At 38.0% G+C, this 25,347-nt stretch overlaps 2 protein-coding genes across 3 annotated transcripts; one reads left to right on the top strand and one right to left on the bottom strand.

Moving 5' to 3' along the window:
* Positions 1-996: 996 nt before the first annotated feature.
* Positions 997-8,056, top strand: LOC306844148 (nuclear receptor subfamily 2 group E member 1). The gene is made up of 9 exons (XM_079376090.1): positions 997-1,494; positions 4,726-4,871; positions 5,294-5,381; positions 6,059-6,294; positions 6,423-6,569; positions 6,681-6,777; positions 6,906-7,055; positions 7,191-7,296; positions 7,395-8,056. Exons 1-9 carry the CDS (start codon positions 1,437-1,439, stop codon positions 7,555-7,557), a joined length of 1,191 nt encoding a protein of 396 aa, XP_079232216.1. The 5' UTR covers positions 997-1,436; the 3' UTR covers positions 7,558-8,056.
* Positions 8,057-10,981: 2,925 nt separating this feature from the next.
* LOC306843738 (sorting nexin-3-like) lies at positions 10,982-24,999 on the bottom strand. 2 transcript variants are annotated; one of them, XM_079375384.1, is made up of 5 exons: positions 24,756-24,996; positions 13,984-14,079; positions 13,597-13,721; positions 12,257-12,302; positions 10,994-11,814 (listed from the first exon to the last, which is right to left on the bottom strand). In XM_079375384.1, the coding sequence occupies exons 1-5, from the start codon at positions 24,915-24,917 to the stop codon at positions 11,785-11,787; spliced, it is 459 nt and encodes a 152-aa protein (XP_079231510.1). In that variant the 5' UTR covers positions 24,918-24,996; the 3' UTR covers positions 10,994-11,784. The 2 variants fall into 2 exon arrangements, with proteins under 2 accessions (XP_079231509.1, XP_079231510.1); XM_079375383.1 differs by lacking the exon at positions 12,257-12,302 and having other exon boundaries at positions 10,982-11,814; positions 24,756-24,999.
* Between the last annotated feature and the right edge of the window lie 348 nt (positions 25,000-25,347).

Here is a 25,347-nt window from a genome sequence, read left to right as displayed (position 1 = left end):
GTTTAGACTGGGTCTCATAAATAAAATTGAACTTCAAAAATTAACGTTGCATTCAATAGGTTTGTTTAAATTACAGGCAGTGCAAAAGATACAAGTAATTTTAATTAATTTTTTCTTGAAAAAAAAAAACTTGTAAGTTGAAAGTTTTATGTTACATACACAATAGTAGGCTATACAAAGAAAGAAAATGTTGCCTATCCCCCCAGAAAAATTAAGTAGGTTTTAAGTAGATCTATAGCCTAAATATAACAAATGATGGTGTGTACGAAAAAGTAGGGGGGGGGGGGGGGGGGGGGGGGGGGGTGTGCAGTCGAACAAATTACAGTGTTAAATACACATTTACCACAAACCAGCAACATTTATTATATACTGGCCTATAGTAGTAATCATAACAAGCCACATTTACCTGTTGATTCACTCTTAAAATGCAACAAACATACACTTACAAAAAATCCTCTAATTTTCAAGCCGTGCGTAAAAACCAGGCGAGATGAGAGAGCGATGTGAAACACGTTGGGCTCGATCTCTTTCCTGCAGTCATTCTACCAAAGCAACAGGTGCACGCGCGCGGGGTAGGAATCCGGGGAAGCGCGACAGAAAGTAAGTTCGTTGCAAAAAGAAAAAGTGATCATGTTTCTAAGGGTTATTTAAATAGAATGCTTCAAACTGTTTACTTCGGTCTGGGAGCAGTTAGGTCACTGAACTCTCTGAGGATGGAAATGTGTTCCTAATCAGTGGCAAACGTTTGAATCGGTCATTTAAACAGCCTTGCTGATCCTAATCAATTCCTATAGAGCGCACCATTAGCCTCTGACAGTGTCTGACTCACTGTGTATGGAATATCACTTCATCCGTCCCGTGACGTCATGCGCGAGCAGGAGTTGAAGCAGAAGGCAGGGAAAAGCTAAGTGGTCAAAGGAAGTTGGGCTCTCCTCCCACCCTCCCTCTCTCCCGCCCTCCTACTCTAATACATCTCATACATATTACCAACCCTTTAATCTGACGGTACACATCACAAAGTCACACCAAGGCTCCGGGCTGAGACGCATTTCCCAGCTCATGTTGTACTTTTTAAGCTGGTGTTGAGCAGTACAGTGCTGGCTTAAGCTCCAGTGCTTCTCCATTAGTTGCACCAAGTTTCCGTGGCGCTGAGAGACCAGGGACCGGTTTGGGCATATATTGTCTGTGGGGCTGCATCCATCGCATCAAGTCAACAGTCAGACGAAATCTGGATTCTATTTGCTGAAAAACAAGAGGAGCGACTTGGACACAATCAAAGAAAACTCCCACAGATAGTAGAGGACCAGTTGTCCACCAAACCGGATGTTAAATTTCTGCTTGTAATTTTTTTAAACCAAGTCCAAAGTGTTAAGACTCCCCTGGGCCTGAAAAGTGTAACTTTTCAACGCAGTTTTCTTGGAGCAGAGGTCTTCAATATGAGCAAGCCTGCTGGTTCAACAAGTGGTTGTCTGGAAATTTTAAATGTCAAATCCAGTGAGTAGATCGTCTTTCTTTACTTGTGAGATATGCATGTTGTTAGAAATAGCGTGATGGCGTAACAAAAACGCAGTCTCTTTTTGTTTACGAAATAAGTGAAAGTAAAATTATTGCTTGTGGGTTAAGATGACAAAAATCACGTTAACTCCATAGAGCTGTCAAATGCAAATCGAAATGTTTACATGCTGTCAAATTGTTGCCTATACCTCTATAGACTGATAGCACGACTGCCCAAAACAAACAAGGCAAAGCACTCTATAAATCATTCTTTGTATAGGGCTACATCGTAGATGTGAAAATGCAAGAAAATAAATAAATGCATACAATCTTAGACAAGTTCGCGTTTAGTGATGCCGTTACACTGCTGAGAATGATTTGACAGCCTTATTCCCCCATTACGCTTTGCAAATAAGTTGTGCGTGCACATTGAGATTCTAAAAAAATGAATACTAATTATGAGGTACCAGCCTGTACAGTTTTAGAATATCATAATGTGGTCCTAAGGTATGCGTAAACTATGCATAATGTGTCATCAAAGCAGATCTGCTGAGTTTTGCTTATTAGGCATTCTTCTGACTTTCAATAAAATTCAAGGTAACAAGAATGCAAGTGCCCTGAAATTCATCTATAATAAATGTTTTCTGTTAATTTGTTATTTTACAATTGCAGATAAAATTGTCTAACTGGAAACATTTCTTGAAATATGAAATACTGAGTGTGATTTGCCTGTAATACCTTGTGGTGGTTAAAAAAAGTGCGCCTCTATTTATAACTTTTTACATTAGGCTTAACTGAAAATGAAAAATACAAATAGTGTTAAAGGTTTTTAAAGGTTTTTAAAGGTGTTAAAGGTTTTGAAAGTGAAAAAGGCAATGCAATTCATTCAAGTGAAAGGCAAATAAAATAAGGTAACCCAATTACAATTTTAAAGCACACTGAGTAATGATTTCTAAATAACAAAACTTAACATATTTTAGATTTAACACAATTTTTAAATCTATCCTAGAATTTTATGAGTACTTTATTTTTAAATTTAAATTTGTGAGGAGTAATTTATTTAGCACCGGTGAACAAGTGAATTCATTTCGTTGAGGCCTAAACTTTTCATTCATAATTATTTTGAATGGCAATCCCAAAAAACTTTTTGACGACACTTTACATGTAGGCTATTTGACTCGGGTGTAAAATGAAAAATAACTCAGGTGATATTTAATATTCACATGAGTATTATATAAATATATATATATATATATTTTCTTTTTTGCTTTACTCACTTGTTTTACAGGAGTGAAATTGCGCACTGTTTGGGTGGTCGAAGGCCCATTAAGTTCAGAGTTTCTCACAACTGCACGTAATCCAGTGCAGCAGGTTCCCAGGGTTGATGTTGATTACAGTAATGAAATATGCCATATGTCTTTAAACAATTACTGCGCACAATGCAACAGACTGGGACCCCCACCGTGGAAAGTTAAAGACGTGTTCCCTTCTCTAAAACAAATCCGCCTTCAATTCATATGAGTTTCTTACCAACGTACCAGTGTGAGTGTTGTCAAATTATGCGATGATTGAACTGGACGGAGGACAGTAGGGTTTATGACTTCCTCGAAATAAAAGCAGTATGGTTTAATGGGCTTAGTTACCACATAAATAGGCAATAGGAATTGGAGCAATTTTCAAGTTTCAAAACGACTCCGATACAAAAGCAACAAGTTGCCTCTATCACTTTTTAAGTCATGCTACACATTTCATATGAAATAAAATATTCAATTGATCTGCATTGTTGTCAAGACTTTTACATGAAAGTTTCGCACTGTTCTTCAATTTTAAAATAAGACTATATACAAATCTTCATCACCAAAAGCCTGTAACAAAACTCCATTATAATTTCTGAAAGCACATATACAAGGAACATCTGGCATGCACAGAACAGAAATGTGTTTTTACATTAAAATGCAGCATACTTTTTTTCTTCCTTTTCTCGTTTTAAGAAGTCAGAGTGCATGAAGTCGTTTTGCTTCTCCGTTGTTACCGGTCTATATCCGAATTCCCATGCTACCCTTTTTGACGGGTCACTGGAAAATCAATGAGCAGGTGGACATATGTCAGTGTAATTACATAGCCGTTTCTCTAAACGACTCCCCCATATACATGCAAATATACCTCTATTGACAGACTTAAATACAGAAAAAAAGTGTTCTGCACACACAAGAAAAATCACAATTTTCATTTACTCCAAGTTCATTTGCATACACTTCATTTGAGTCGCTGAAACGCGCTGGTGCGTATTATTCTCCTCTCCCGTGTCACTCCCTAATCCGCGAGCCTATAGACGGCGCGAAGAAAGCAGTTGTCGAGCTTCATTATGAAGCGGGGTTGGCAGCTTGTCGAGACCAGGCCAGTCAGACGAGGCTCAAAGGGGAAATCATTAAGTTAACACTCTCCCTAATGCCGCCATTGTGCGCGTCAACTGAACATTGTTTTACAGGACCTGCGATATGACGCTTCTCAACGTAGGCCTATGGTTTGCACATTCCTATGGACAGACTCATTAAAGGTGTGTCCTTTAATACAACATTTATTAGGATTTTAGGGCAAATGTGCAAATTAAACAATGACTTTCAAGGAATTTCTCTAGAAAATTTTCAGGCACGTTCTGTTGGAATTTTGCATCTTGCGCAAAGTTTTTCTTTTGGGCCCTTATCGTAGTTTTAAACAAAATGAATGCGTTTTGCGTGACACATTTGTTTCAATTAATCTAACATAAAGTGATAAGTAGCATACTGTGTTTTGTCGGTTAACCGCAAGATATTGAACATGAACGACAGCGCACGAGAAGCCTACTGTTGCTATGGTTGTCTATTGATCTACATGTGGAAATATGAGCTCGGCCTAACTTGTAATCATAAACTTAACTAAACGCATCTACCAAATAGCGGAAAGAATAAACTAAACAACTTTTTGTTCGGACGTCCTTTCGGGGGTTCAAGCCTTAATTATGATGATCAGCTCCCACCCTTTGCAAAAAAATAAAAACATTAAAAAAAATTAATGGACTGAGCTTTCTAAAACATTTTGTCCGGTTAAAGTGAATAATTATTATAGTATATAAAAATATTACAAACAAATCAAAACATTTGTCAATATATATATAAAAAAAACTTAAAGTCTCCAATAGGTTTGCTTTTTCCTTTAAATAGGCCTAAATGCTGTATTTTCTATCTCTGTTAGGTCGGATTCTGGACATTCCGTGTAAAGTGTGTGGAGACCGAAGTTCTGGAAAGCACTACGGTGTTTATGCGTGTGATGGGTGCTCGGGATTTTTCAAGAGGAGCATAAGAAGAAACAGAACGTATGTCTGCAAATCTGGCACACAGGTGAGCTATACTAATCAATTACAGCGATGTGTTTGAACCATAACAGCGTCATCTAATTTGATCTAAGCAAGCGCGTCTAAGGACTAGATTACACCTCCAGTGATTTTCATAATTGAAAGATTATCCCAGAAGTGAGCCCCCTCCCGCGCCTTTGAGGGCCCTTTGCCCCGTCTAGTGTAACAGGTGTAATCCAATCTAACGCACCGGCAGGACTGGGTGGATTTGGAGAGCGGTAGGCGGGAATGAGACTATTGGCCGTGCGGTGGGGGAGCGAGTCAATAGCCGTCATTACTCTGTCATTCTCACATACCTGTGGAGTGGAGACCAATGGAGCATAGGCTAGTAGAAAAGGCTGTTTGTCTACCATTACTGCTAAACGAAACCTACTGCATTTCCTTATTTCTTCCACCTTTTTTCCTCAGGGCGGCTGTCCAGTAGACAAGACACACAGAAATCAGTGCCGCGCCTGTCGCTTGAAAAAGTGTCTAGAAGTGAATATGAATAAAGATGGTAAGTGCTAGTAAATAGGCCTACATTTGTCTTTGTTATAAACTTGAATAAATTTGAGATATAACAAAATAATTTTGTCTCTAGCCTCTGATGCATGTAACCCCCTTTGACAGATGCAGATAATTAAAGCTCTTTATTCATACCATAGAAAAGTAGATTGCCTTTAAATTTTTACTTACCAACAACAAGACTGTAACACTCGTATATGCTAATTTTTAAATAGTAGTAAGCCGTAAAGCCACTTTTAACTATTATTAACATTTGAAAGAGAAAGAGAGAAAGAGAGAGAGAGAGAGAGAGAGAGAGAGAGAGTGTCCATGCACCATAAGACTTAATAGTCTTTGAATAAAACTTAAAAAAGGTCAAATGGAGTAATCCTAATTAAAGTAGCTAATTTATATTCAAGATATTTGTAGAAAATAAATAGTAGCCTATAATGATTAAGCTGTTCACACTTTTGTGTTTTGCGTCTTCAAGATGCAAGCCTAAATTATTCATAATTTCATTAAATCATTAAATTATGCTGTATAGAAAATGCTATAAACGTTCTTCTAAAATGTATGGATCCAACAAGAACAAATAGGCTAAATTATTTGATACGTTTCTAAACTCATTTTTAAACGATTTCTGCTTTGTGAGAAGGCTTATTCATGTCACTGATCGTTACATTACTACAGCAGTGCAGCACGAGAGAGGACCGAGGACTTCAACCATTCGAAAGCAGGTGGCACTGTATTTCCGAGGGCATAAAGAGGTGAACGGTTCGTCGACCCATTTCCCATCCACGTCTATCCCGGGGCCGCCGTTTTTCACTACAGTCACGCAGCTGGAGCCTCACAATCTGGAGTTAAACACGGTCACAAGCACACAGGAACGCCAGGCCATTGTGGGACTCGCCCAACCCACGCCGAAGGTAAACGTGTTCCTTCATAGCAGTGTAGTTTAAATGAACGAATTGCCAATTTATATGAACTTCACTTAAACATACGTTGAACGCATGCAACCCTGCTTATTTTCTGTGATAATGTAATCACTTTTCAGTATCCTCATGAAGTTAGCGGCAATCCCATGTACCTGTATGAAGTGGCGACCGAGTCTGTGTGCGAATCAGCAGCGCGCCTGCTCTTCATGAGCATTAAATGGGCCAAAAGCGTTCCGGCCTTCTCCACACTCCCTTTACCAGACCAGGTAAACAAGTGTTACTATTCGCCAAGGTTTAATTTTACACAGATTATATATGCTATATATGCTAGATGTTTTATTTATAGTCATGAATGAACTTACTTTTTTTGTGTGCAGTTGATCCTTTTAGAAGACGCTTGGAGGGAACTGTTCGTGTTGGGCATAGCGCAGTGGGCCATTCCAGTGGACTCCAGCACTCTCCTAGCTGTTTCAGGTTGGCCATACAACACGCAGCCTACTAAGGTTTAGACTACGCATTTGACGCAGTGTTTTGTAAAAATAAGATAACTTCCAATGTTATCTCCATACAAGTGAAATGTTTTGTGTTTTCTCGCGAATTAGGAATGAACACCGAGAACACAGATTCCCAGAGGCTAAACAAAATCATCGCAGAAATCCAGGCGCTGCAGGAGGTCGTGACGCGCTTCAGACAGTTAAGACTGGACGCTACGGAGTTCGCGTGCCTCAAGTGCATCGTCACCTTTAAAGCAGGTGGGGTTCGATTAAATATAATAAAATGCAACATATTAAAGCGAAATATAGCTATTATTAATAATTACAGAAACTTTCTCTACTGGCCAAACAGTAGCTCTGAACAAACATGCTGTTTTTTTTCCGTTCTTGCAGTTCCAACACACGGTGGTTCGGAACTGAGGAGCTTTCGCAACGCCAGCGCCATTGCAGCCCTTCAGGACGAAGCCCAGCTGACTCTAAACAGCTACATCCACACCAGGTACAGCATGGGTGAATCTATAAAACATCATTTAAATAAGTATTACGCAAATTTAGAACACTTCATTTAGTGTTTTTTAACGAATTGTTGCGTTCCAGGTACCCCACTCAGCCGTGTCGCTTTGGGAAACTGCTGTTGCTCTTGCCTGCTCTACGTTCAGTTGGTCCATCCACCATTGAAGAGGTGTTCTTCAAAAAGACCATCGGAAACGTGCCCATCACACGACTGCTCTCCGACATGTACAAATCCAGTGATATATGAGCTACTGAGAGACAGAGTAAACAAAATGTATCTTTCACCTTGGCATTCGCATGGACGCTGGAACGCTGTGGATGATACCAGATACCCTAATGTGATACTTCACACACTTGTTTGGAGAACAAAGCTCTACCAATGTCAAGATGTTATTACGCAGGGAAACTATAAAATAAACAAAAGACTGAATCTCTACAAATTGCGCTTACTGCTTAGAAAGAAAAATGAACGTTTAACCAGTAATTTTCTAATTGATTTACTTTTAATCTATTTAAGTTCGTTTATGGAAGTAATTTAACAAGCTTAATCTGTTCTTGTTCTGTCAAGATTTAAATACAAAATTATCTTAGTTCATAGTCATATTTGAATGGAGTGTCAGTGAGGTTATGTACAATCATTCATTTCAAAACGGGACTTTTATTGTGTCCAATTGACCAACTATCTTTATGACCAATGCTGTTTTGATTTCAGCACCAGTATCATTCATTTGTCCACAAAAACTTTGAAGAAAACCAAAAAAGAAAAAAAGAAACCATGAGGTATGTTGGAGGGAAGTAGGTCGCTGTCCCTTTGACATAGTGCTGAAAACCAAAGGCCCATGAGTCAGAACTGAAGAGCAAGTTCATTCCTGTTTTACCTTCTAGCAGAAGCTCCAACTTTAATCAAAACACTTGAACCAGCTAATCAGGTTTACTTGAAATGTACGCTGAAATGTTGGAATTAAACTCTGCAGGAAGGCAGCAGGACTGAGCATTACTGACTTGATGCATCACATAATTACTTATTGAGGTGACTGGGAGGCCGCAGCACCCACACCCTGTGACCTTAACAGAAGATTAGGGTTCACAGGCAGGGCATTCGAAATCCTCTGGATACAGATCTGTCGGCATTGTGAGTTTTCTGTGTGCCCACTCTGAAAATGCAATTTTTTTGATGTTTAAAAAGTTGTTTCTGCTCAATCCGTGGCCCATGTCAGAGGTCACCATTTTAACCCTTTGTTTGACTAGCTACTAACCCTGGAAAAGAGACACCACGATCAGCACTTGGATTTGCTTTTGTAGTCTGTAAATACATTTCTCGTTGTACAGTGATAATTTTTGTGAAAGTTGTTCTAAGATATTAGAATAAATATTGATCGCATGGTCCTTCAACAACTGTCAAATGCATGTCTCCTTTTGCGTTCTGGGTTTCTAAGGCTTCCTTCTACAAGCAGCAAAAGGTCCATTGCAACCTAAACGGGGAACTAAACGGGAAAAGAGAGGTTCACGTGTGCAAGTAAGTGCATATTGAACCATTGCCGATACAATACCCTGGACCTTGAGTGAAGTTGCTGTGCCTCGCACGGCTCGGGGTTTCAAGCACTCTTTCACAAATCAAGGGCTTTGCCCTAATTGCATTTTTTTGTCTTCATTTTTTGATAGAGAGGATACAATAGAAAGACACATGATTGCGATGACAACTTTCAATCCAATTTATCCTAGTTCCTTTTTAATGGGCTGCTCTGACATGAAATGAACTCCAAGGTTACATGAGCCAAGCTGCTGTGCCCACCTCATATACAGCATTGTTGCAAATACTGACTCTCAACAACATTTGAATTCCATCAAAAGTAATTTAAGCACGATCTGTCATGCTGGAAACAGAATAAAAAAAACAATAAATACGAGATATTGCTAGACTTAATAACAAAAGGTTGACTGTAGGCCTGCAATTGCAGTGTCTTGTACAGCAATTACAAACAATACAAAAACACACCTGTTTCCCAATAGCCTACACTTCGTTATATATCCTATATATTTTTAATACATACACTATATTGCCAAAAGTATTGGGTCACCCCCTTCTAATGAACATGTTTGACTACGTTAGTAATTTCTACGAGTACAAATCTTAATGTTAAATCATATAATGATATTCTAGGAAATTGTGTGTTTTTTATTTTATAGCAACAGTTTGGACAGGACCCTTTTCTATTCTAACATGACAGTGCCTCCGTGTATAAGGCACGGTTCAAAAAGACATGTTGATTCAGTCAGCATGGAAGAAATTGACTGGTCTGCAGAAAGCCAAGTCCTGATCCCAGCTGAACACCTCTAGTGTGAATTTAAATGCAGACCTTGAGCCAAAAACTCATCACCAAACACCAATGACTTAAGGGTACCGTCTTTTTAGACACGTCCAAAACTGTTGCAACAGAGATGGAAATACAATTTTTATATACATGAATAATGTTTCCATCTTTGTTGCCACAGTTTTGTTAGTGTCTTTTTCTGTTCTAAAGAAGGGGGTGACCGAACACTTTTGTCCTTATAGTGTCTATACAAGTCATTGGTGTTTGGTGACGAGTTTTTGGTTCAGCTGGGATCAGGACTTGGCTTTATGCAGACCAGTCAAGTTCTTCCACACTGACTGAATCAATCATGTCTTTTTGAACCGTGCCTTATACACAGAGGTACTGCCATGTTAGACTACAAAAGGGCCCTGTCCAAACTGTTGCTATACAATTACAAGCACACAATTCCCAAGAATATCATTATATGATTTAACATTAAGATTTGTACTCTTAGAAATTACTAAAGTAGTCAAACAGGTTCATTAGAAGGGGGTGACCCAATACTTTTGGCAATAGTGTAGTTACACATACGCCTTTCCAAAAAGTATAAATTAAGTGCAGTTTTCTCTTTTGTCCTGGTTTCAGTAAAAATACACTGTAAATACCCACACAAAACAAATGACCCTTATTTGAAGAACCAGTTATTGTAAATCATTTTTTAATAAAATTTGACCCCAAAATATTCTTACAATGAAAAACGTTTCTTCTACTCTGTTTCTGAAGGACATTTGAGGAGGAACTGGCGTTCACAATCTAGTATTGACGGTGTTCTTTAAGATTCCTCGATATCGGAGCATCCAGGACCTATGGCTTCTCATTGTTTCCTCCAGTCCTTTTTCTATTCTGAGTAACCATTCCTAATTAAACTATTTTCTCCCTTTCAGAGTCTTATCAGATCAATAAAAAAACCTTCTGACTAAACGCATCCTGATTTAGATGTGTCTGTTTATCAGTAAATTAAATCACCCTAATTTTCTTATCTTGGTAGCATAAAATTTTAAATCACTCAAAGCAAACAACAAATGAGCGATGACTAGAGTTTATGCAGTTTTTCATATTGTTTTGTGTATAATACTGACAAATGTCCATGTGCTGTGGATGAACAATTTCCAGGTATAATTCATTTCACTGTTCATTTTGATAATTCCTGCACTTGGAATGCTCATACTTGCCCTCCAGTTAACAAAACGTATTTCCTCTGAAATAATCTCCCGATGGTCAAAAAGAAAAAGCTTTTAAGGCAGACTAAATGTCTAAAACCACTCTAAAGCTAGGATTGCCTCTTAGATATTTCATCAGAAGTAAACAAGACGCTTTAGTTTTGCAAACCACATCATACATGCATGGGTTTGATCCGTTTTATTGAAAAATTCTCATAAACAAAACAATGGCACAGCAGTATACAAATCTGGAAACATGCATTTGTAGGCAGCACTCTCTGTCTTTCTGTGTACCACCATTACACAGTAAAAACAGGCTTGTCTGCAGCTAAGTGGGGTACACGGCACACGATCAACCACCATGCATCAAGGAGGTTCCCAATTAAGAGCATCCTGCACGGTGAGCTGCTGTATGTGTTCTTCAGCATTAAAAGCAACACAAGCAGGTAGTAGCAATAACACAGGGAAGCCGATGTGTGTAATATAGTGCTTGCATAATTATGATACAGTTATTTGGTTCGTTTCGCTTGATCTTGTACTAATCGAAGTTAGTGGTGCTCTCAGACAAAACTACCATAAATAATTGTTAACCACAACGAATTACACAAAAGAACATATTTGATCTGACATAAATGGTAATATTAAAATTATTGATGTATAAATCCGAACAAAAAGCAATCTATAAGCAGAGATCAAAAAAGTACTTTTGGAGAAGTGAAGGGACACAACTAACGCTAGAGAACATTTTTAATTATTTTGTAAGTGTTTTAGACACCCTATGGTTCATGCTAAGATTCTGTTGCTGTTAAGAATGATTCAAACCTTTCTTATTGCTTGTGGGCCATGTTTTTGTGTGTGTGAGTGTGTGTAGAGTCCAGACCGGTTCAGGCTTGTCTAATTTTGGAAGGGGTGTAGTTTTTATCCATTGACTCGTCCTGTAGAAACATGTGCAGGCAACGCTCATTTTGGGCCAATGGATGACCAGCCACTCTGGAAAAACCAGACCAAAAAATGCATGTTAGCCACCATAAAAATATTATGCAAGGACACACACTGTAAAGCAGGAGAGAGAGAGAGAGGGAGGAGGAATCAACTTTGACCCCAATCAAGATACAACTCTTAGATCTTATTAGGAGGCTGTGACATTCTGCAGCATTCTTCTTCAGATCATAAATCATCCAGCTTGAATTTCAGAGCAATAATATCAAAATTTAATTACGCATATCCTTAAAAAACAGTAGAATGAGCCATCATGCTAATTAAACTCATTATTTTACCATTCAATCTATTCCAGCTTCCAGTGGAACCAAAAAAAAAAAAAAAGGACCCTCACACCTCTAAAATTACACGATGCTACAAGTCAACATGATGGAGGATCATTTTCAGATTTGGGACAGGCAAATGTAAAGACATGCTGTACAAATCCACTCACACATAGTCTAGAAGTATGATGGGAATGCGTCCCCCTTCTCCAGGTGCTATTAGTAGTGAACAATGACATTTAATTCAGGAATTTTTGGTAAAAGAAAAAAAATCCCATCTTAATTACCTCCATATCCTTTCTTTCTTCAAACCTAATTTACAGCTGTTCATCTCGTATTAAAATTCAAACAGGTAGAGCTGCCACATTTGCACATGAAACAAAGATAATGGCAAAGTCTGCAATCACAGCAAATAATTACAATCGAACTGTAACTTTTATTGTCTCAGTCGGTGGGGGAACGGCACCTCGGATCAAAAATAAGCAGGAGTGCACACAACATCTTGTAGGGAAAAGGTATGCACGCCTGTAATTTCACTCGCAATTATCATAAATTACACATCAAAAATAAAACAAATGTAAAAAGTAAAGCTGGTGCACTTGCGGCCTCTCATCAGTTTCGATCATTCTGTAGGTAATTATGAGAGAAGGAAAAAAAGTGTGAGGGAAGACATCAGATGACACAAAGGCTGGCAAGTGTCTTTTTTTCTCTTTTACTGAAGTACCTTAACCTAAAAACTCAAAATTAACAGAGAGGAAAAACTATTGTAATTCGTTATCGTGATAGCCGCTTCAGTCTTCTTTATAAAAACAGTTCAGATGTGCCAAGGCTAAAAGACGTTAAGAGGAAGGACACGCAGTAGAGGACTATGTAAATTTTGTCATATCATACACTTGAGACATTTGAGAATAAAATCGCAAGGAAAAATATATTTTCTAATAACTGATATAGCACAATTCATCATGGGTATATACAGTATCCTCCATTAATATTGTCACATTTTCTCATTAAAGTAAATATAACCTCTAAATTTCAATAAATAACAGATTTTTTTGTATTATTAATATCACTAAACCATTTTGTTTCTCAAATGTGTGTGCCACGGGGGGAAAAAAAACTCAAATAATTTTCTTTTTCTTCCTGCATGGCTATTTTCTTTCATGGCTTACACTTTAGCATTCCTAATCTCTCAGATAAAAAAAAAAAAAAAAAAGAAATTATATATATATATAGTCATGTGTTTGATTGCCAAGAAATATATGAGCTGATGAAATGTACACCTAGAAAGCAGTGCAAATTGAGCTTGGATAAAAGAGCCTTCAAAAATAATATTTCATTTGGAAAAAATACCTCTTAATTGTTAAATGTGGAGTTAATTTCATCCTCATTTGTGAATTTTTGGATGCATCGCGATTTAGAAGAATTGTGTTTTCTGGTTGTTTAATTCAAGGCAAAACCAAAGATTAATGTTTCTGGTGAACAGAAATGCAGGGTATCTGGAGGAACTCACTTGTTGAGGAACTGTTCTAGGCCTTGCCGCCGTTCTTCAACAAAAGAGTCGTCAAATATACCATCATCCCCACGGAATGGGAGCTGCCTGATCAGAGCCTTTCCAGGAAGAGGAGGAACTACCACCTATTTGAAATACAAAAACTTCATTCACATTACATACATCTCAATGCAATCACAGGTCTCTTACTATCACTTCAAACGTCACTATCTGAACTACAGAATAATTTCCAATCAAATGATTGAAAAAGCATTCCTCTTAAATGTTTCTAGTTGAAATGGACCCTTACAACAACAACACGGAAGGATGACAAAATGCCCCATTCTGAGCATTCATGCACCATGCTCCATCCAAACCAACACTTTATTTCATTCATCTATCCTTCACCTTGCTTTCTCTCTCCAGCTCTCCTCTCAGCCACTCAAAGTCGCTGTATCTCCTCCGGACACGTGACTCCTTCAGCTTGAAGATAGGGAGGTTTGTCTGGGGAGAATGAAAATTAAACATCTGAAACATGTCCATCTCAGATTAAGGCAGACCATTTCAAAACAGATGCACATTTTTAAATAAAAGTAGTTTGAAAACCACGTTAAGACTGACAGTGTAGCTGAACAGCATCATTATTTCAATAAAACCAAGTTCAGTATTAGAGTAAATCATTGAATAAATAGGTAGAGTCCACAAAAAGGCCCACCGAGACACTAAAACAGGGTCACTGGAGAGGCAGATGTTTATGAAATAAAAGAACAGCCTGATGACAGCATTCAAGGAGAAGCTGAAGAGGCAAAAGGCAGCGCAAGTAACAAACACACAGACGGGAATAAAAGTACAAATCAATACTCCCACACAGGCCGATTTGCTTGATGCAGACTCCAAACAGATGAATACACGGTGGAAGAGACAGTAAGTTAAACGAATTAATGAATGTATGCTTTGGGGACAAAGTCTCATGTGAGCCCTAATTGGACAGGAAAGAATTGAAATGCTCATCGATCCTCCATTACCCCAAGACCTTTCCTTTTTCCATCGCTCATTCTCTCCATCCATCTCTTCAGCTGCTCCAAGTCAGGTTTTTAGCCTTGAGAGGGTCCCTTCAGAAAGTCTAGATCTCTCCTCACAATGAGGAACATCGATGAAATACCCACCACTTCAGCTTCCCCCACCTCTATTTTTAAGTCTTTATCCAACTCTGCTTGTTTCCCATCTCTATTAACCTGACTCAAATCTGTGTTTTCCTTCTTATGTCTCAGTAAACCATATAATTTAACAAAGTAAATAAATATATTAAAATTGTTATCGAAGTGAAACTGTCCAATAATAAAGAAGTTATCAACATAAAATAAGTATATTCAGCTGGCCATATGCTCTCAAAATGACCACCCCAATAAGGTGACCCGATCCATGTAGAATAAAATAGTTGACATTAGCCATTGACTTCCATAATATATACATTTTTTCCTTACTATGAAAGTCAATGGCTACCAGAAACTGCATGTTCGGTTAGCCACATTTGTAAAAAAAATATTTTGTGTTCAACAGAAGTTAGAAATTCATACAGGTTTGGGAACAACATTATGGTGAGTAAATGACGACAATTTTCATTTTTGCGAGAGCTACCCCTTCTTTCAAAAGTTTTTCCGACCCCAAACTTTTGAAGTGTAAATTTGTAAATTCATCAAAAAATAAAAGCTCTTTCATCATTTATTCACCCCCATGAGGTTCCAAATCCAAATTTTTTTATTCCTAGAAATTTTTATAAAAAGACAAGTTTGTATAACTTCCAATCTTATCATTCACATTTAAAAATTTTTGGCAGTAACCTCCTCACACCACTTTATTTCTGTGATCTCCAGTACCATCTGTATTTTTGTAATTCTGATCTAGGCATTTCCTCAACCCACGCGGTCATATAAAACGGGGATTAACTAAATAGCTTTGAGAGCAGGGTAGCTGCAGTGCCGAGGAAGCGTTTAGTAGCAGCCTTGCTGAGGTGCTGACTAATACTTTGTGAATGGCTGAACCACTGGGTTTACGTTCCACTAAGTAAGGAGGTCAAAAGAAGTTAATCCCTATGTCAATTGATCGCAATAACAGGTAATTTAATACACACACTCATGACAATAATGTCATGGTTTCAGGACTATTATGTGGGCCACGGTCACACCAGAGGAAGAGTTAGTTAGTTATTGAACAGGATTAGTTCTTAGGCAAAGGGTGAAAGCCCATTTATCTTGAAAACCTCTTAAAACAGACACACACACACACACACACAGGAATGATAAAGACCTACAAAGGTGTCAACAGGTCTGGTTCTGTTTCTTATTTCACTCTACGTCTTCAGTTATGTGTTTACAAGGTGAAGCAGGGGACAAGATTGAAAAAAAAATATTTAAGCTGGTTAGTCATCTCTTCCCCTTATTTGCAGCGGGCAGAGGACATCAATGAAAAAAATAAAATAAATAAATGGTCAAGAGTAGAAAGTCTATGGATGATGATGATTATTACTATTATTATATATTATACTTTTCAGTGGCACTTGGTCAAAGGACAAGCTTGCCAATTCTACCACCAGCCAAAGTGTGGCATTTCTGTGGCACTACCAGCAGTACCAGTAATAAAACAGCAAAAATAATAATTGTATCTGAACAGGTTTTCCAAATAACGCTCTCTGACTGGCAGCTCCAACCCCAGCTCATACAACTAGTCAAATCAATGTTACCATGTTGGGCCGCTCAAACAAAATAGAAAAAAAAAAAGAAATTCACTTACTTAGAAAGCTGCCTCTGTATGCATTAAGATTAGGACAAAGTATTTTATTTATTTTTATTAAATAGCAGTACCTTATGTAACACTTTTACATTGTTACAACATTTCTATTTTGAAATAATGCTGTTCTTTTGAACATTCTATTCATCAAAGAATCCTGAAAAAAATGTATCATGGTTTCCATTAGAATCTTAAGCAACACAACTGCTTTGATAATTAAAAAAACACTGATAGCGAGAAAGATTTCTTAAAAGCTTTTACCTAAAATCAGCATATCAGAATGGTTTCTGAAGGATCATGTGACACTGAAGACTGGAATAATGGATGCTTAAAAATTCAGCTTTGCCATCACAGGAATAAATTACATATTCAGACAGAAAATATCTACTTTAAATTGTAAAAATTTGACTAATAATTTAATAATTTGACTTCTTTAAAAAAACAAACAAAAAAAAAACTACTGTCTCCAAACTTGAAGTGCACAATTTAAATGAATGACAAATACCAAATATTTTACGTTTTCTGAAGAAAATGTGATAGCTGGCCATTCAAAAGTCACCACCATGATGAAAGGTCTTGTGGTTAGTTGCTAGGGTGTTCTGTCCCTATTTCATTGCATGTCAATGGGATTTGTTTGACTGTTTTATCAGTTGCTAGTCATAAACTGCAAGTCTGACCAATAAGAAAAGTAACATCACACAACAAGCTGCACGACTGAGGTATCAGTCACATACCTAGTGCAAACTCCACAGGAATAGCTGAGATTTACTACTTTGGCTTAGGGTTTTGTTCAAATCCCTAACTTAAGTATGAGCAATAGTAATAGTGATGCTTGCAAGCACCACTAATTACACTTCAACAAAAATCCTGTGATGGGAGCAGTGTTGTATTGATGTGTGTGCGCGTGTGTAAAGAGAAAGGAGGGGTGTGTCACACCGTATACAGCTGCAGATGTAAACTCTGAGGAGTTTGACTGTCCTCCCCTCACTGCTAATGATCTCAATCAAACCTGAGACAAGCAAACAAAACAGCCCAACAAAGGGCCTGATTACCGTGGCAACCAAAGTTAACCACACAGACGGAAGCCCTTACACATCAAACACTCAATGAGCAGATGAAAACAGCCCAATTCATTAAGACAGCAGCCTTGCGCTGCGGCTAAGACGGGGCTTTTCAAGAGGTCCATCAATACCTGGGAGCGTACTGGTAAGAGGGGAACGGTATGACATGATTAAACCGGCAGGTAATGAGACTATGTTACACGATCAAATGCTTAGAGACTCTCTGATGGTCAGCTATGCTCTCTTGGGTGGTTTTTATGTTAATTCCATAAGCTCCGTGGGATATTTAATGATGTCTGTTTTTAATTCTCTCTAGAGCCAACTAACAGGACCTACTACAAACAAAGCCTTCTTGACATGAAGCATAACACTGTGATAAGCAAGAGTGATGTGATGTTATCAGAATCATGTTAATCAGAGTTTTTGACATTTGATGCTCCAAGAAAACAACATTTGGTGGATTGCTTGGTATGTATTTGGTTGCACTCAATAGCCCTGCCCTGAGTGAAACCTCAATGGCCCAAAATCTAGCGCCACATAGCTGTATTAAACATCATGCAGCATTTTCACATTCAGTGTGAATAAGAAAATAGCTTGTGGCTGGATCACAATGATAGATTTTACACAATACAATGATTAAAGATACAATGATACATTTGAAATGGACGACTGCTCAAAAGTTGAGACAGTAAATTATTTATTTAGGAAATTAAATATTTTTAAAAGATGCATTAAATTGATCAAAAAAGACAGTAAAATGTCTAAAATGTTACAAAAGATTCACTGTAAAAATATAATATGATCAATAAGTCATGTCAACATATGTGTTTCCATTACTTCAACTTAATCAAAACCAATTTCAACTTCAGTTTTTAAGTTATAGGAGATGCAACTTGATTTTTTAAGTAATTTGAATAAAATACAAGTTTAAAATGACTTAATTTAAGGCAGCAACTGACTTTTAGTGTTTCTATTTCAAATGCTTTTCTTTTTAACTTTCTATTCATCAAATAATCCTGAATGAAAATCTATCACAGTTTCCAAAAACTAATAATCAGCACTGTTTTCAACATTTATTATTATTATTATCAATGTTTTAAATTATCTTGAAGTCTATGACACAACATGCCAAGAAGGCTGTTTAAAATAAAATGATAACAAAATAAACAGGACTAAAATGTCATGAAGCATGGCTCAGTTTGGATTTCAAATGGGACCAGAATTAGTTTATAAAATGTAGCATGCGTGCAAACTGTCCATTCACTGGTCAGAATTATATCTATTAACCACAGGAAATGACGATTTCTTTTGATAAGAAATTACACAGATTCTATCTTCAAGATTCAACAGGTAGCCTATATGCTCAATGTTATCAGCACATTCATCTCATCCAAACGAACTAGGTTCAAAAACGCCCTAAAAATGTCAAAAACAAAAACAAAACGATCCAAAAAGAATAGGACAGAGTGACTGAGCGAGAAAAAGTCGGAGAGAGACAGAGTAAAATACAGACCGGGTCCATTTTATGCACAACACCCAAAAATAGGCAATTGTGTGAAAGCTACACTAAAAGCACTCTTTCTTTTAGTCACTCTTCCGCACTGTTAAAAGCTTCCACATGGCTTATGCCGATATGAGGAGATGGCAGAATCCCGGTCTCTCTCCTCTTTTTCAGATGCATGTGTGTGCTGGGGACAATGGTGTATCCTCATTAGGAGGAGAGAGAGGGCAGTGAAAAAACAGCCGAGAGAGGTCACCTCACCCAGCGTAAGGGCTCTGCACTGGCTATGCATTAGCTTTTAGCGAGTCGGATCAAGTCAAGTTTAAGAGCGAGCATTTCATCTCTCCGCCCTGCTCTCTCTTTTTCAAAATAAAAGTAGCAAAAATGGAAACACAATGCCATCTCATCGCATCATAGCTCCAAAGAGAAGAGGACAGAGGGACAATGAGAGCACTCACGCCCCACCATCATCCCCCTCCGCGTTTTACACACAAGTCGCTCGCTCTCTCTCACACATACACGCAAAACACACCCGCCCAACACCCTCACTCTGGCAAAAAGCTGCCCCCTGTCTTTGTTCCCATAGCATCAACTCCCACTTTTGATACTGTCATCTCAAGTAGGATATGGTAGCCTTGATACAATATGCTGCCCATTACCATTAAAATAGTTGTCGGGGAGGATGCTGTAGACTTTGGATTACACTTGACTGGGACTGACAACCAGGCAAGCAAGCCATTTTTAGTAATGGCAGAAAGGGAGAGCGAGAGAGAGGGCTTTTTGGAAATTGGAAAAGAGAATGAAAGGGGGATGATGAGGAGGAGGAGGTGAAGAGGGAATAAAGGGAGTGAAAGATGGGTAGGGAAAGAGAGCGACGTATCCAAAAATGCAGAAGGGGGGCTGAGGATTCTCTTATCTGTAAACAACATTGAATCCCAAAGTCCTCTGTCTGGTGGTTTTTGTGCAGAGTCAGTGGTCTCATGTCACACTTTTGCACTGTAAACAGTTAATGCCATGGTGAGACTGTCACAATATGGATCTGATATTAAATTATATGAACTGAAGTCAACAAATAGAACTTCTATCACTATCTGAGAGTCCATGCTTATGTCTGTGACAAACCCAATAAAACTGATCTAGTCTAAGACCAAGTCACAGTTACAAGGTTGCATAATCCATAAAATGTCAAATTAGAGATTATTAATGTTCAATTTCTTTCTGCTTCATTACTTAAGATAGTTTCCTTTTATGATATAAGGCAACTGTTCTCCAACTGAACTGTCCTATCTCATGAGCAAAAAGAAGTATGGCCAATTGGAAAATCAGGCAGAAACCAAACTGATTCATAAAAGAGAAGCTACACTACCCTTCCAAAATTTGGTTTTGGTAAGATTTTATGCTTACCATAATTTTCAGAAGCCATTACTCCAGTCTTCAGTTTCACTTGTCCTTCAGAAATCATTCTAATATTCTGATTTGTTGCTCAAAAACATTTCCTATTATAAAACTAGTTGTTTTTCATGTTGATGTCAACATGAAACATTAGCATATTGCCCACCCACTTGTTGCGCTGCAGATCTGGGAAAACTTGAATTTCACGTTGGTCTGAATGAAAATGCAAATTCACTCTTTGCCACTAGGTGGCACTTTTGGGGAATTAAAAATAGCGGTTTTCCCGGTAACGGCTGTACACAAAGCAGCACTGCCCTCACAAACGCTGCTTTAAATGAAATCCACCTATGGGGCAATCACCGCAGATTAACGCCATGCAAAGGAGGGGTTTGGAAAAATGAATCGTTGAGCGAATCGTTTGGCAGTCGTTGAGCAAATAAGGTAAAAATAAAATGCATAATATAAGAAAAAAAGGTTTATTTTTTTTATCTGGCATGCATGTCAGCCTGTTGTTGGGGACTCCCAAAACCAAAATATGAACCTTTCATAACCCATAATAGGGGCACTTTAAACTTTCCTAAAGGGACAATTCTCCCAAAAAAAAGTCAATTTTCATCACTTACTCACCTTAATATCATTCCAATCCTGTTTGACTTACTTTAGCAAAACACAAAAGGACAGATTCTGAAGAATTGTACTGTTCGCACTTTCCAATACACCTACAATGAATGGGCTTTCAGGCATCAAAGAGGATGCAAAAGCACAATGAAAGTATCATAAAAGTGGTGCATGCAACTCTTGTGGTACATTTTTATATCTTAGAAGTCATATGATAGCTTGATAAGAACAGACTAAATTTAGGTTAGCTTCTGCAACTAGAGAGTCAGTCAGTTCACAAACAAATCATTCAGTTTTGGTTTTGTGAAGAATCGATTGATTGATGACAAAGATTGTACTCACACATCAAGATATGTCCATAAACCGGACACTACTCACATGAACATGCCATGTTCCTGATTCATTATGTTGAAAATCTTTACCTTTTCCACTCAGTTTGATAATCAGTTGGAAATGGCATGTGTAAATAAATTCTACCTTTAAGTTACAGGTGAACAAGAGACAACCAAAATTTAAGAATCCATCACTAGAGATATGCCTAACCAGAGGAGCAGGTGACGGGGGATGGGCGTGTTTTGTGCCATCCAGTGGGGGGTGGGTTTGGCAGGGGGTTAAGACGAGGTCTGCACCCCATAGTCATTCACACGTTCCACTTTAAAAGAAGGGATTAAGAAGATTCTCGTTCCCTCTCCAAGACACACACACACAAATATGGCTTGGCTTCTTTCTCTCACTTACCATGCCAGGATCATCTATGGGATGTGGGATATGACGATGGAAAGGATAATGGTTGGCCACCGAGCGAAAGAGAGAAAGCGTGCGTGGATGGTGTGGAAGAGCGTCAAAGAAAGATGCTGCCCTTGGCACGCAAAAGCATGTAATCAACTCAGGCAGTGTTACTATGACAAATACAAACAGAATCTCTTTATCTCCTCTCATTGTTGCGATTGGGCTACTTCAGAAGCAAATCAAAAGTTGACAGCTCCGCTCTTTTTCTCTGTCTTGAGGGCTAGAGCGAGAGAGCGATAGCGTGAGAGGGATGTGTGGGGTGTTCCCTTATGCAAAGCAGGGTCACCGCCGACTCAGAGACACACAATAATACTGATTACACGCATATGCTAATTATTATACGCTAATCAAGTACAGTAGCTTTAGATTTGGGCTAATGGCAGGCGGTGGCTCGCTCTGTAGGTAGGAGAATGCTAAAAATACTATAGGAAAGCTGGGAAGACAGTGGCCTATTAGCAGACACAACAGCACCTGTCACAACTCATCAGCTGTGGAAAATGACTGCTTAGGACAGTAAGGGGTTTTGACAATGTCTTATCTGCGCCTCCGCCTCTGAGCACTTTAAATTTAAAAGTATTGAATTTCAAAGGAGAATTTGGGCTATTTACGGAAGAAAGAGTGAATTAGATGGGAAGAGTTTCAACAACAAAACCTGGGTTTGATGAACATTTTGTCTTTCATCAAAACTTCAGCAGGAAAGGGAGAATAGAATAGAATAGAATAGAATATTACTGCAGACCAAAGAACAGCTGTAAAATTTCTTTCCATAACTTTCAGGTAATGTTGCAATGTTAAGCTGCAGGGACAGCGAGTGCCTTGCTCAAATGAACAATAGTCAGGGCAAAAAACCAAGATGACTTCTAAATAGGCCATGTATGTATTCTTGCTAAAGAGACGTTCACACTCATTTGTAGCAACAAAGATACTTCTGGAGATTTCTGCAATTTGAGCAACATCGACCATTTGCGATAAGTTCAAAGAGGAGCTCAACTTCATACAAATAAGCAGTAATGCAATGTGGCGACTACCAATGGAAGAACAGGGAGTTATCCAGCTCCTGATACAGTTGGATACATCAGTAGAACATGAAGGTCTCTTAGAAAAATACTGCAGACGACGTTGTAACATTTTTTATTATTTTTGCTTACTTCTAGAAATCTTCTAAAACTATAGGGAAGAATTACACAACTTACACCGACCGACCATACAAAAGTGATTACCATGTCCACTGCCTTTCAGGGGCAAATATATGTCCATAAAACAAAATAATGACATGAGTCAGCTTGCTTTTGATTTGGCCTACCTGTTGATTTTGGTCTAAATGAATTGTTTCTCATGCATTTGAAGTAATTTAAAAAATAAAATAAAAGTAATGCAAAACAGAGAGTGAATTATATATAGTGTTGATACACCAAATATAACGTTTGAAGTTTGTAAGTAGTCTGCTATATCGTTTATAGTGATCTCATTGATTGACATTATACGCTACCAGAATCTGATCTTAATTATTAGGCATATTAATATCAGCAACTGCATTGAATTGCATCATTGCTCAGTTTGGGCATCTGAATAAAAAGGAGACATTTTTTTCCTTCTTGAGTATGAGCTCCGTCTTCTCTTTTATTATACTACAATGATCTACTATCGTACTAATAAACTTCCATTTTAAAATATATATATTTTTTTGGATTATCATTTAATATGTCAGGCATTACAAGGTTAATAAAGTTAGCCTTTGCATTCATTTCACTGAGGGGTGAAATGAGCATTCATCATTTGCAAGTTTAACTGTCCTTGGATACATAATCCTAATTTAACGTACCATAACTTCCCATTTTACCATGGGAATTTGGGAGGTTTGGATGCTATTTGGCCTGTCAGTCTTTTTATCAGGTGTAAGATCAATTCCATGCATAACAGCGCACAAACACACATATGCAAAGCAGATGGCATCCATGTGTCTCACTGTTCAAAACTTCCTCTAACATTCAGAATAATTTGGCCAACAAATCGTGAGGGTATGCATTTTGTCAGCACAAATTTGGGCAAGCTGACTCATATCTAAGGAATGACGTGTAAGTGTGGGAAATTCACCGATGCAATAACAATAATCTACACAGCGAATTCAGAAGAATTTGATTATAAGACAATTTACTGAAACATGCGTAAAATCAATTCTGCTTAACTTGTGTACACATGAGGACAAGAACAAGGAAAATAAATTAAAAAATTAAAATAAAGCATTTTAATTAGCAAACTGAAAGGTCTCACTTGATAAAGAAGATGTGCACAGTAATTTAGCGTTAACCAGGTTCATCACTATCATTATAAGCATCATTATCTTGGGCTTACACAAAGGGGTGTGGTCACACAGACTAAATGCTTGATTAAAATGGCTAAATGTAAATTGCTAGAAACTCTTGTCTCAAAACTCTCTCATGCCAAGTGTACACACACCAACTAAACTGTGTACTTGACTGCACAACATACTTAGTTGATCATTACACAGTCAGGCTTAAGAAAATATTTACCGTAGGTCAATGCCAAAAGGAAAAGTTAAAGGGATAGTTCACCAAAAACCGAATAATCTGTCATCAGCCACATTCTGTTCCAAACCGGTATTCATTCTTATTAGACAACACAAAAGAACAGAGATGTTATGCAAAATGTTAACACCTTTCAGTGAATCTGATTTCCATACAATGAAAGTCAACTGTTAGGCACAAATGACAGCTTCAGTCACATCTCCTTTTGTGTTCCGCTGAAAAAAGAAAGTTATATAGGTTTGATAAATATGAGGGTGTGCTCAATGCTTTGCTAAATCAAAATCAAAACAAAGCTGTCACGGAAATATTTATCAAGCCATCAAGTTTTACCTGGACGCATTATTAACTAACGTGAGCTTGGCTACACTATGATCTATATCATTAGCACTCGTTTTAATCGCATTAAAAGTGCATTTAAGCTTCAGTAAGAACAAATCAGTGTGTCTAAGCGTGTGAGGTCTGATCAGGCCAGCAGTGGCTGCTCACCTTCAGTCTGATCTCATAAGTCGTGAACCTGTTCCGACCGACGCCAACCGTCTCGGGGTTGGAAACATCAATCTCTAGAAAGTTATTCGGTGGCCCATACGCATCGTTCAGGTTTTGTGGTTTAGTATACAGCCTTCTCGTATCTGCTATGGCCTCAGCCATGACTTTCCGTTGCAGGTTTGAGCAAAAAACAAGCAGCTATCGTTTGCGCTTCCGATCAGCTGAGGAACAGCTGACATGTGACATACCAACACGGTCACGTGGTAAGATCCCTGGGCTTTGATTGGATTAAAGCTGTTCTAGCGAGTAGACTCGTCGAAAATGTTATAGTTATAAATGACTCTTTCTAAGCGTCTGTAGAGTAATAACTAGCGCTATTCTGAGCTGCTGGATAAATGTTAGCAAAGCAAGTGTAGTTTTTGGTGGACATCTTTAATGTTCAACTGTTATAGGTTATAAATTCCGAACTTTTTGTAGAGTAACATTTGTCATTTATTCAAGCTCTATTCTTGCATTCCTCCAACGGCATTCTGTAATGTAATTAGAAGCAAGAACAGTGCAGTTTTTGTAAATCTGTATTGTTAAAATGGTA

The sequence above is a fragment of the Barbus barbus genome (genome assembly GCF_936440315.1).
Source record: "Barbus barbus genome assembly, chromosome: 24".
NCBI lineage: Eukaryota > Metazoa > Chordata > Actinopteri > Cypriniformes > Cyprinidae > Barbus > Barbus barbus.
Note: the sequence above shows the minus strand (reverse complement) of the source record. Positions and strands in the feature narration are given on the sequence as shown.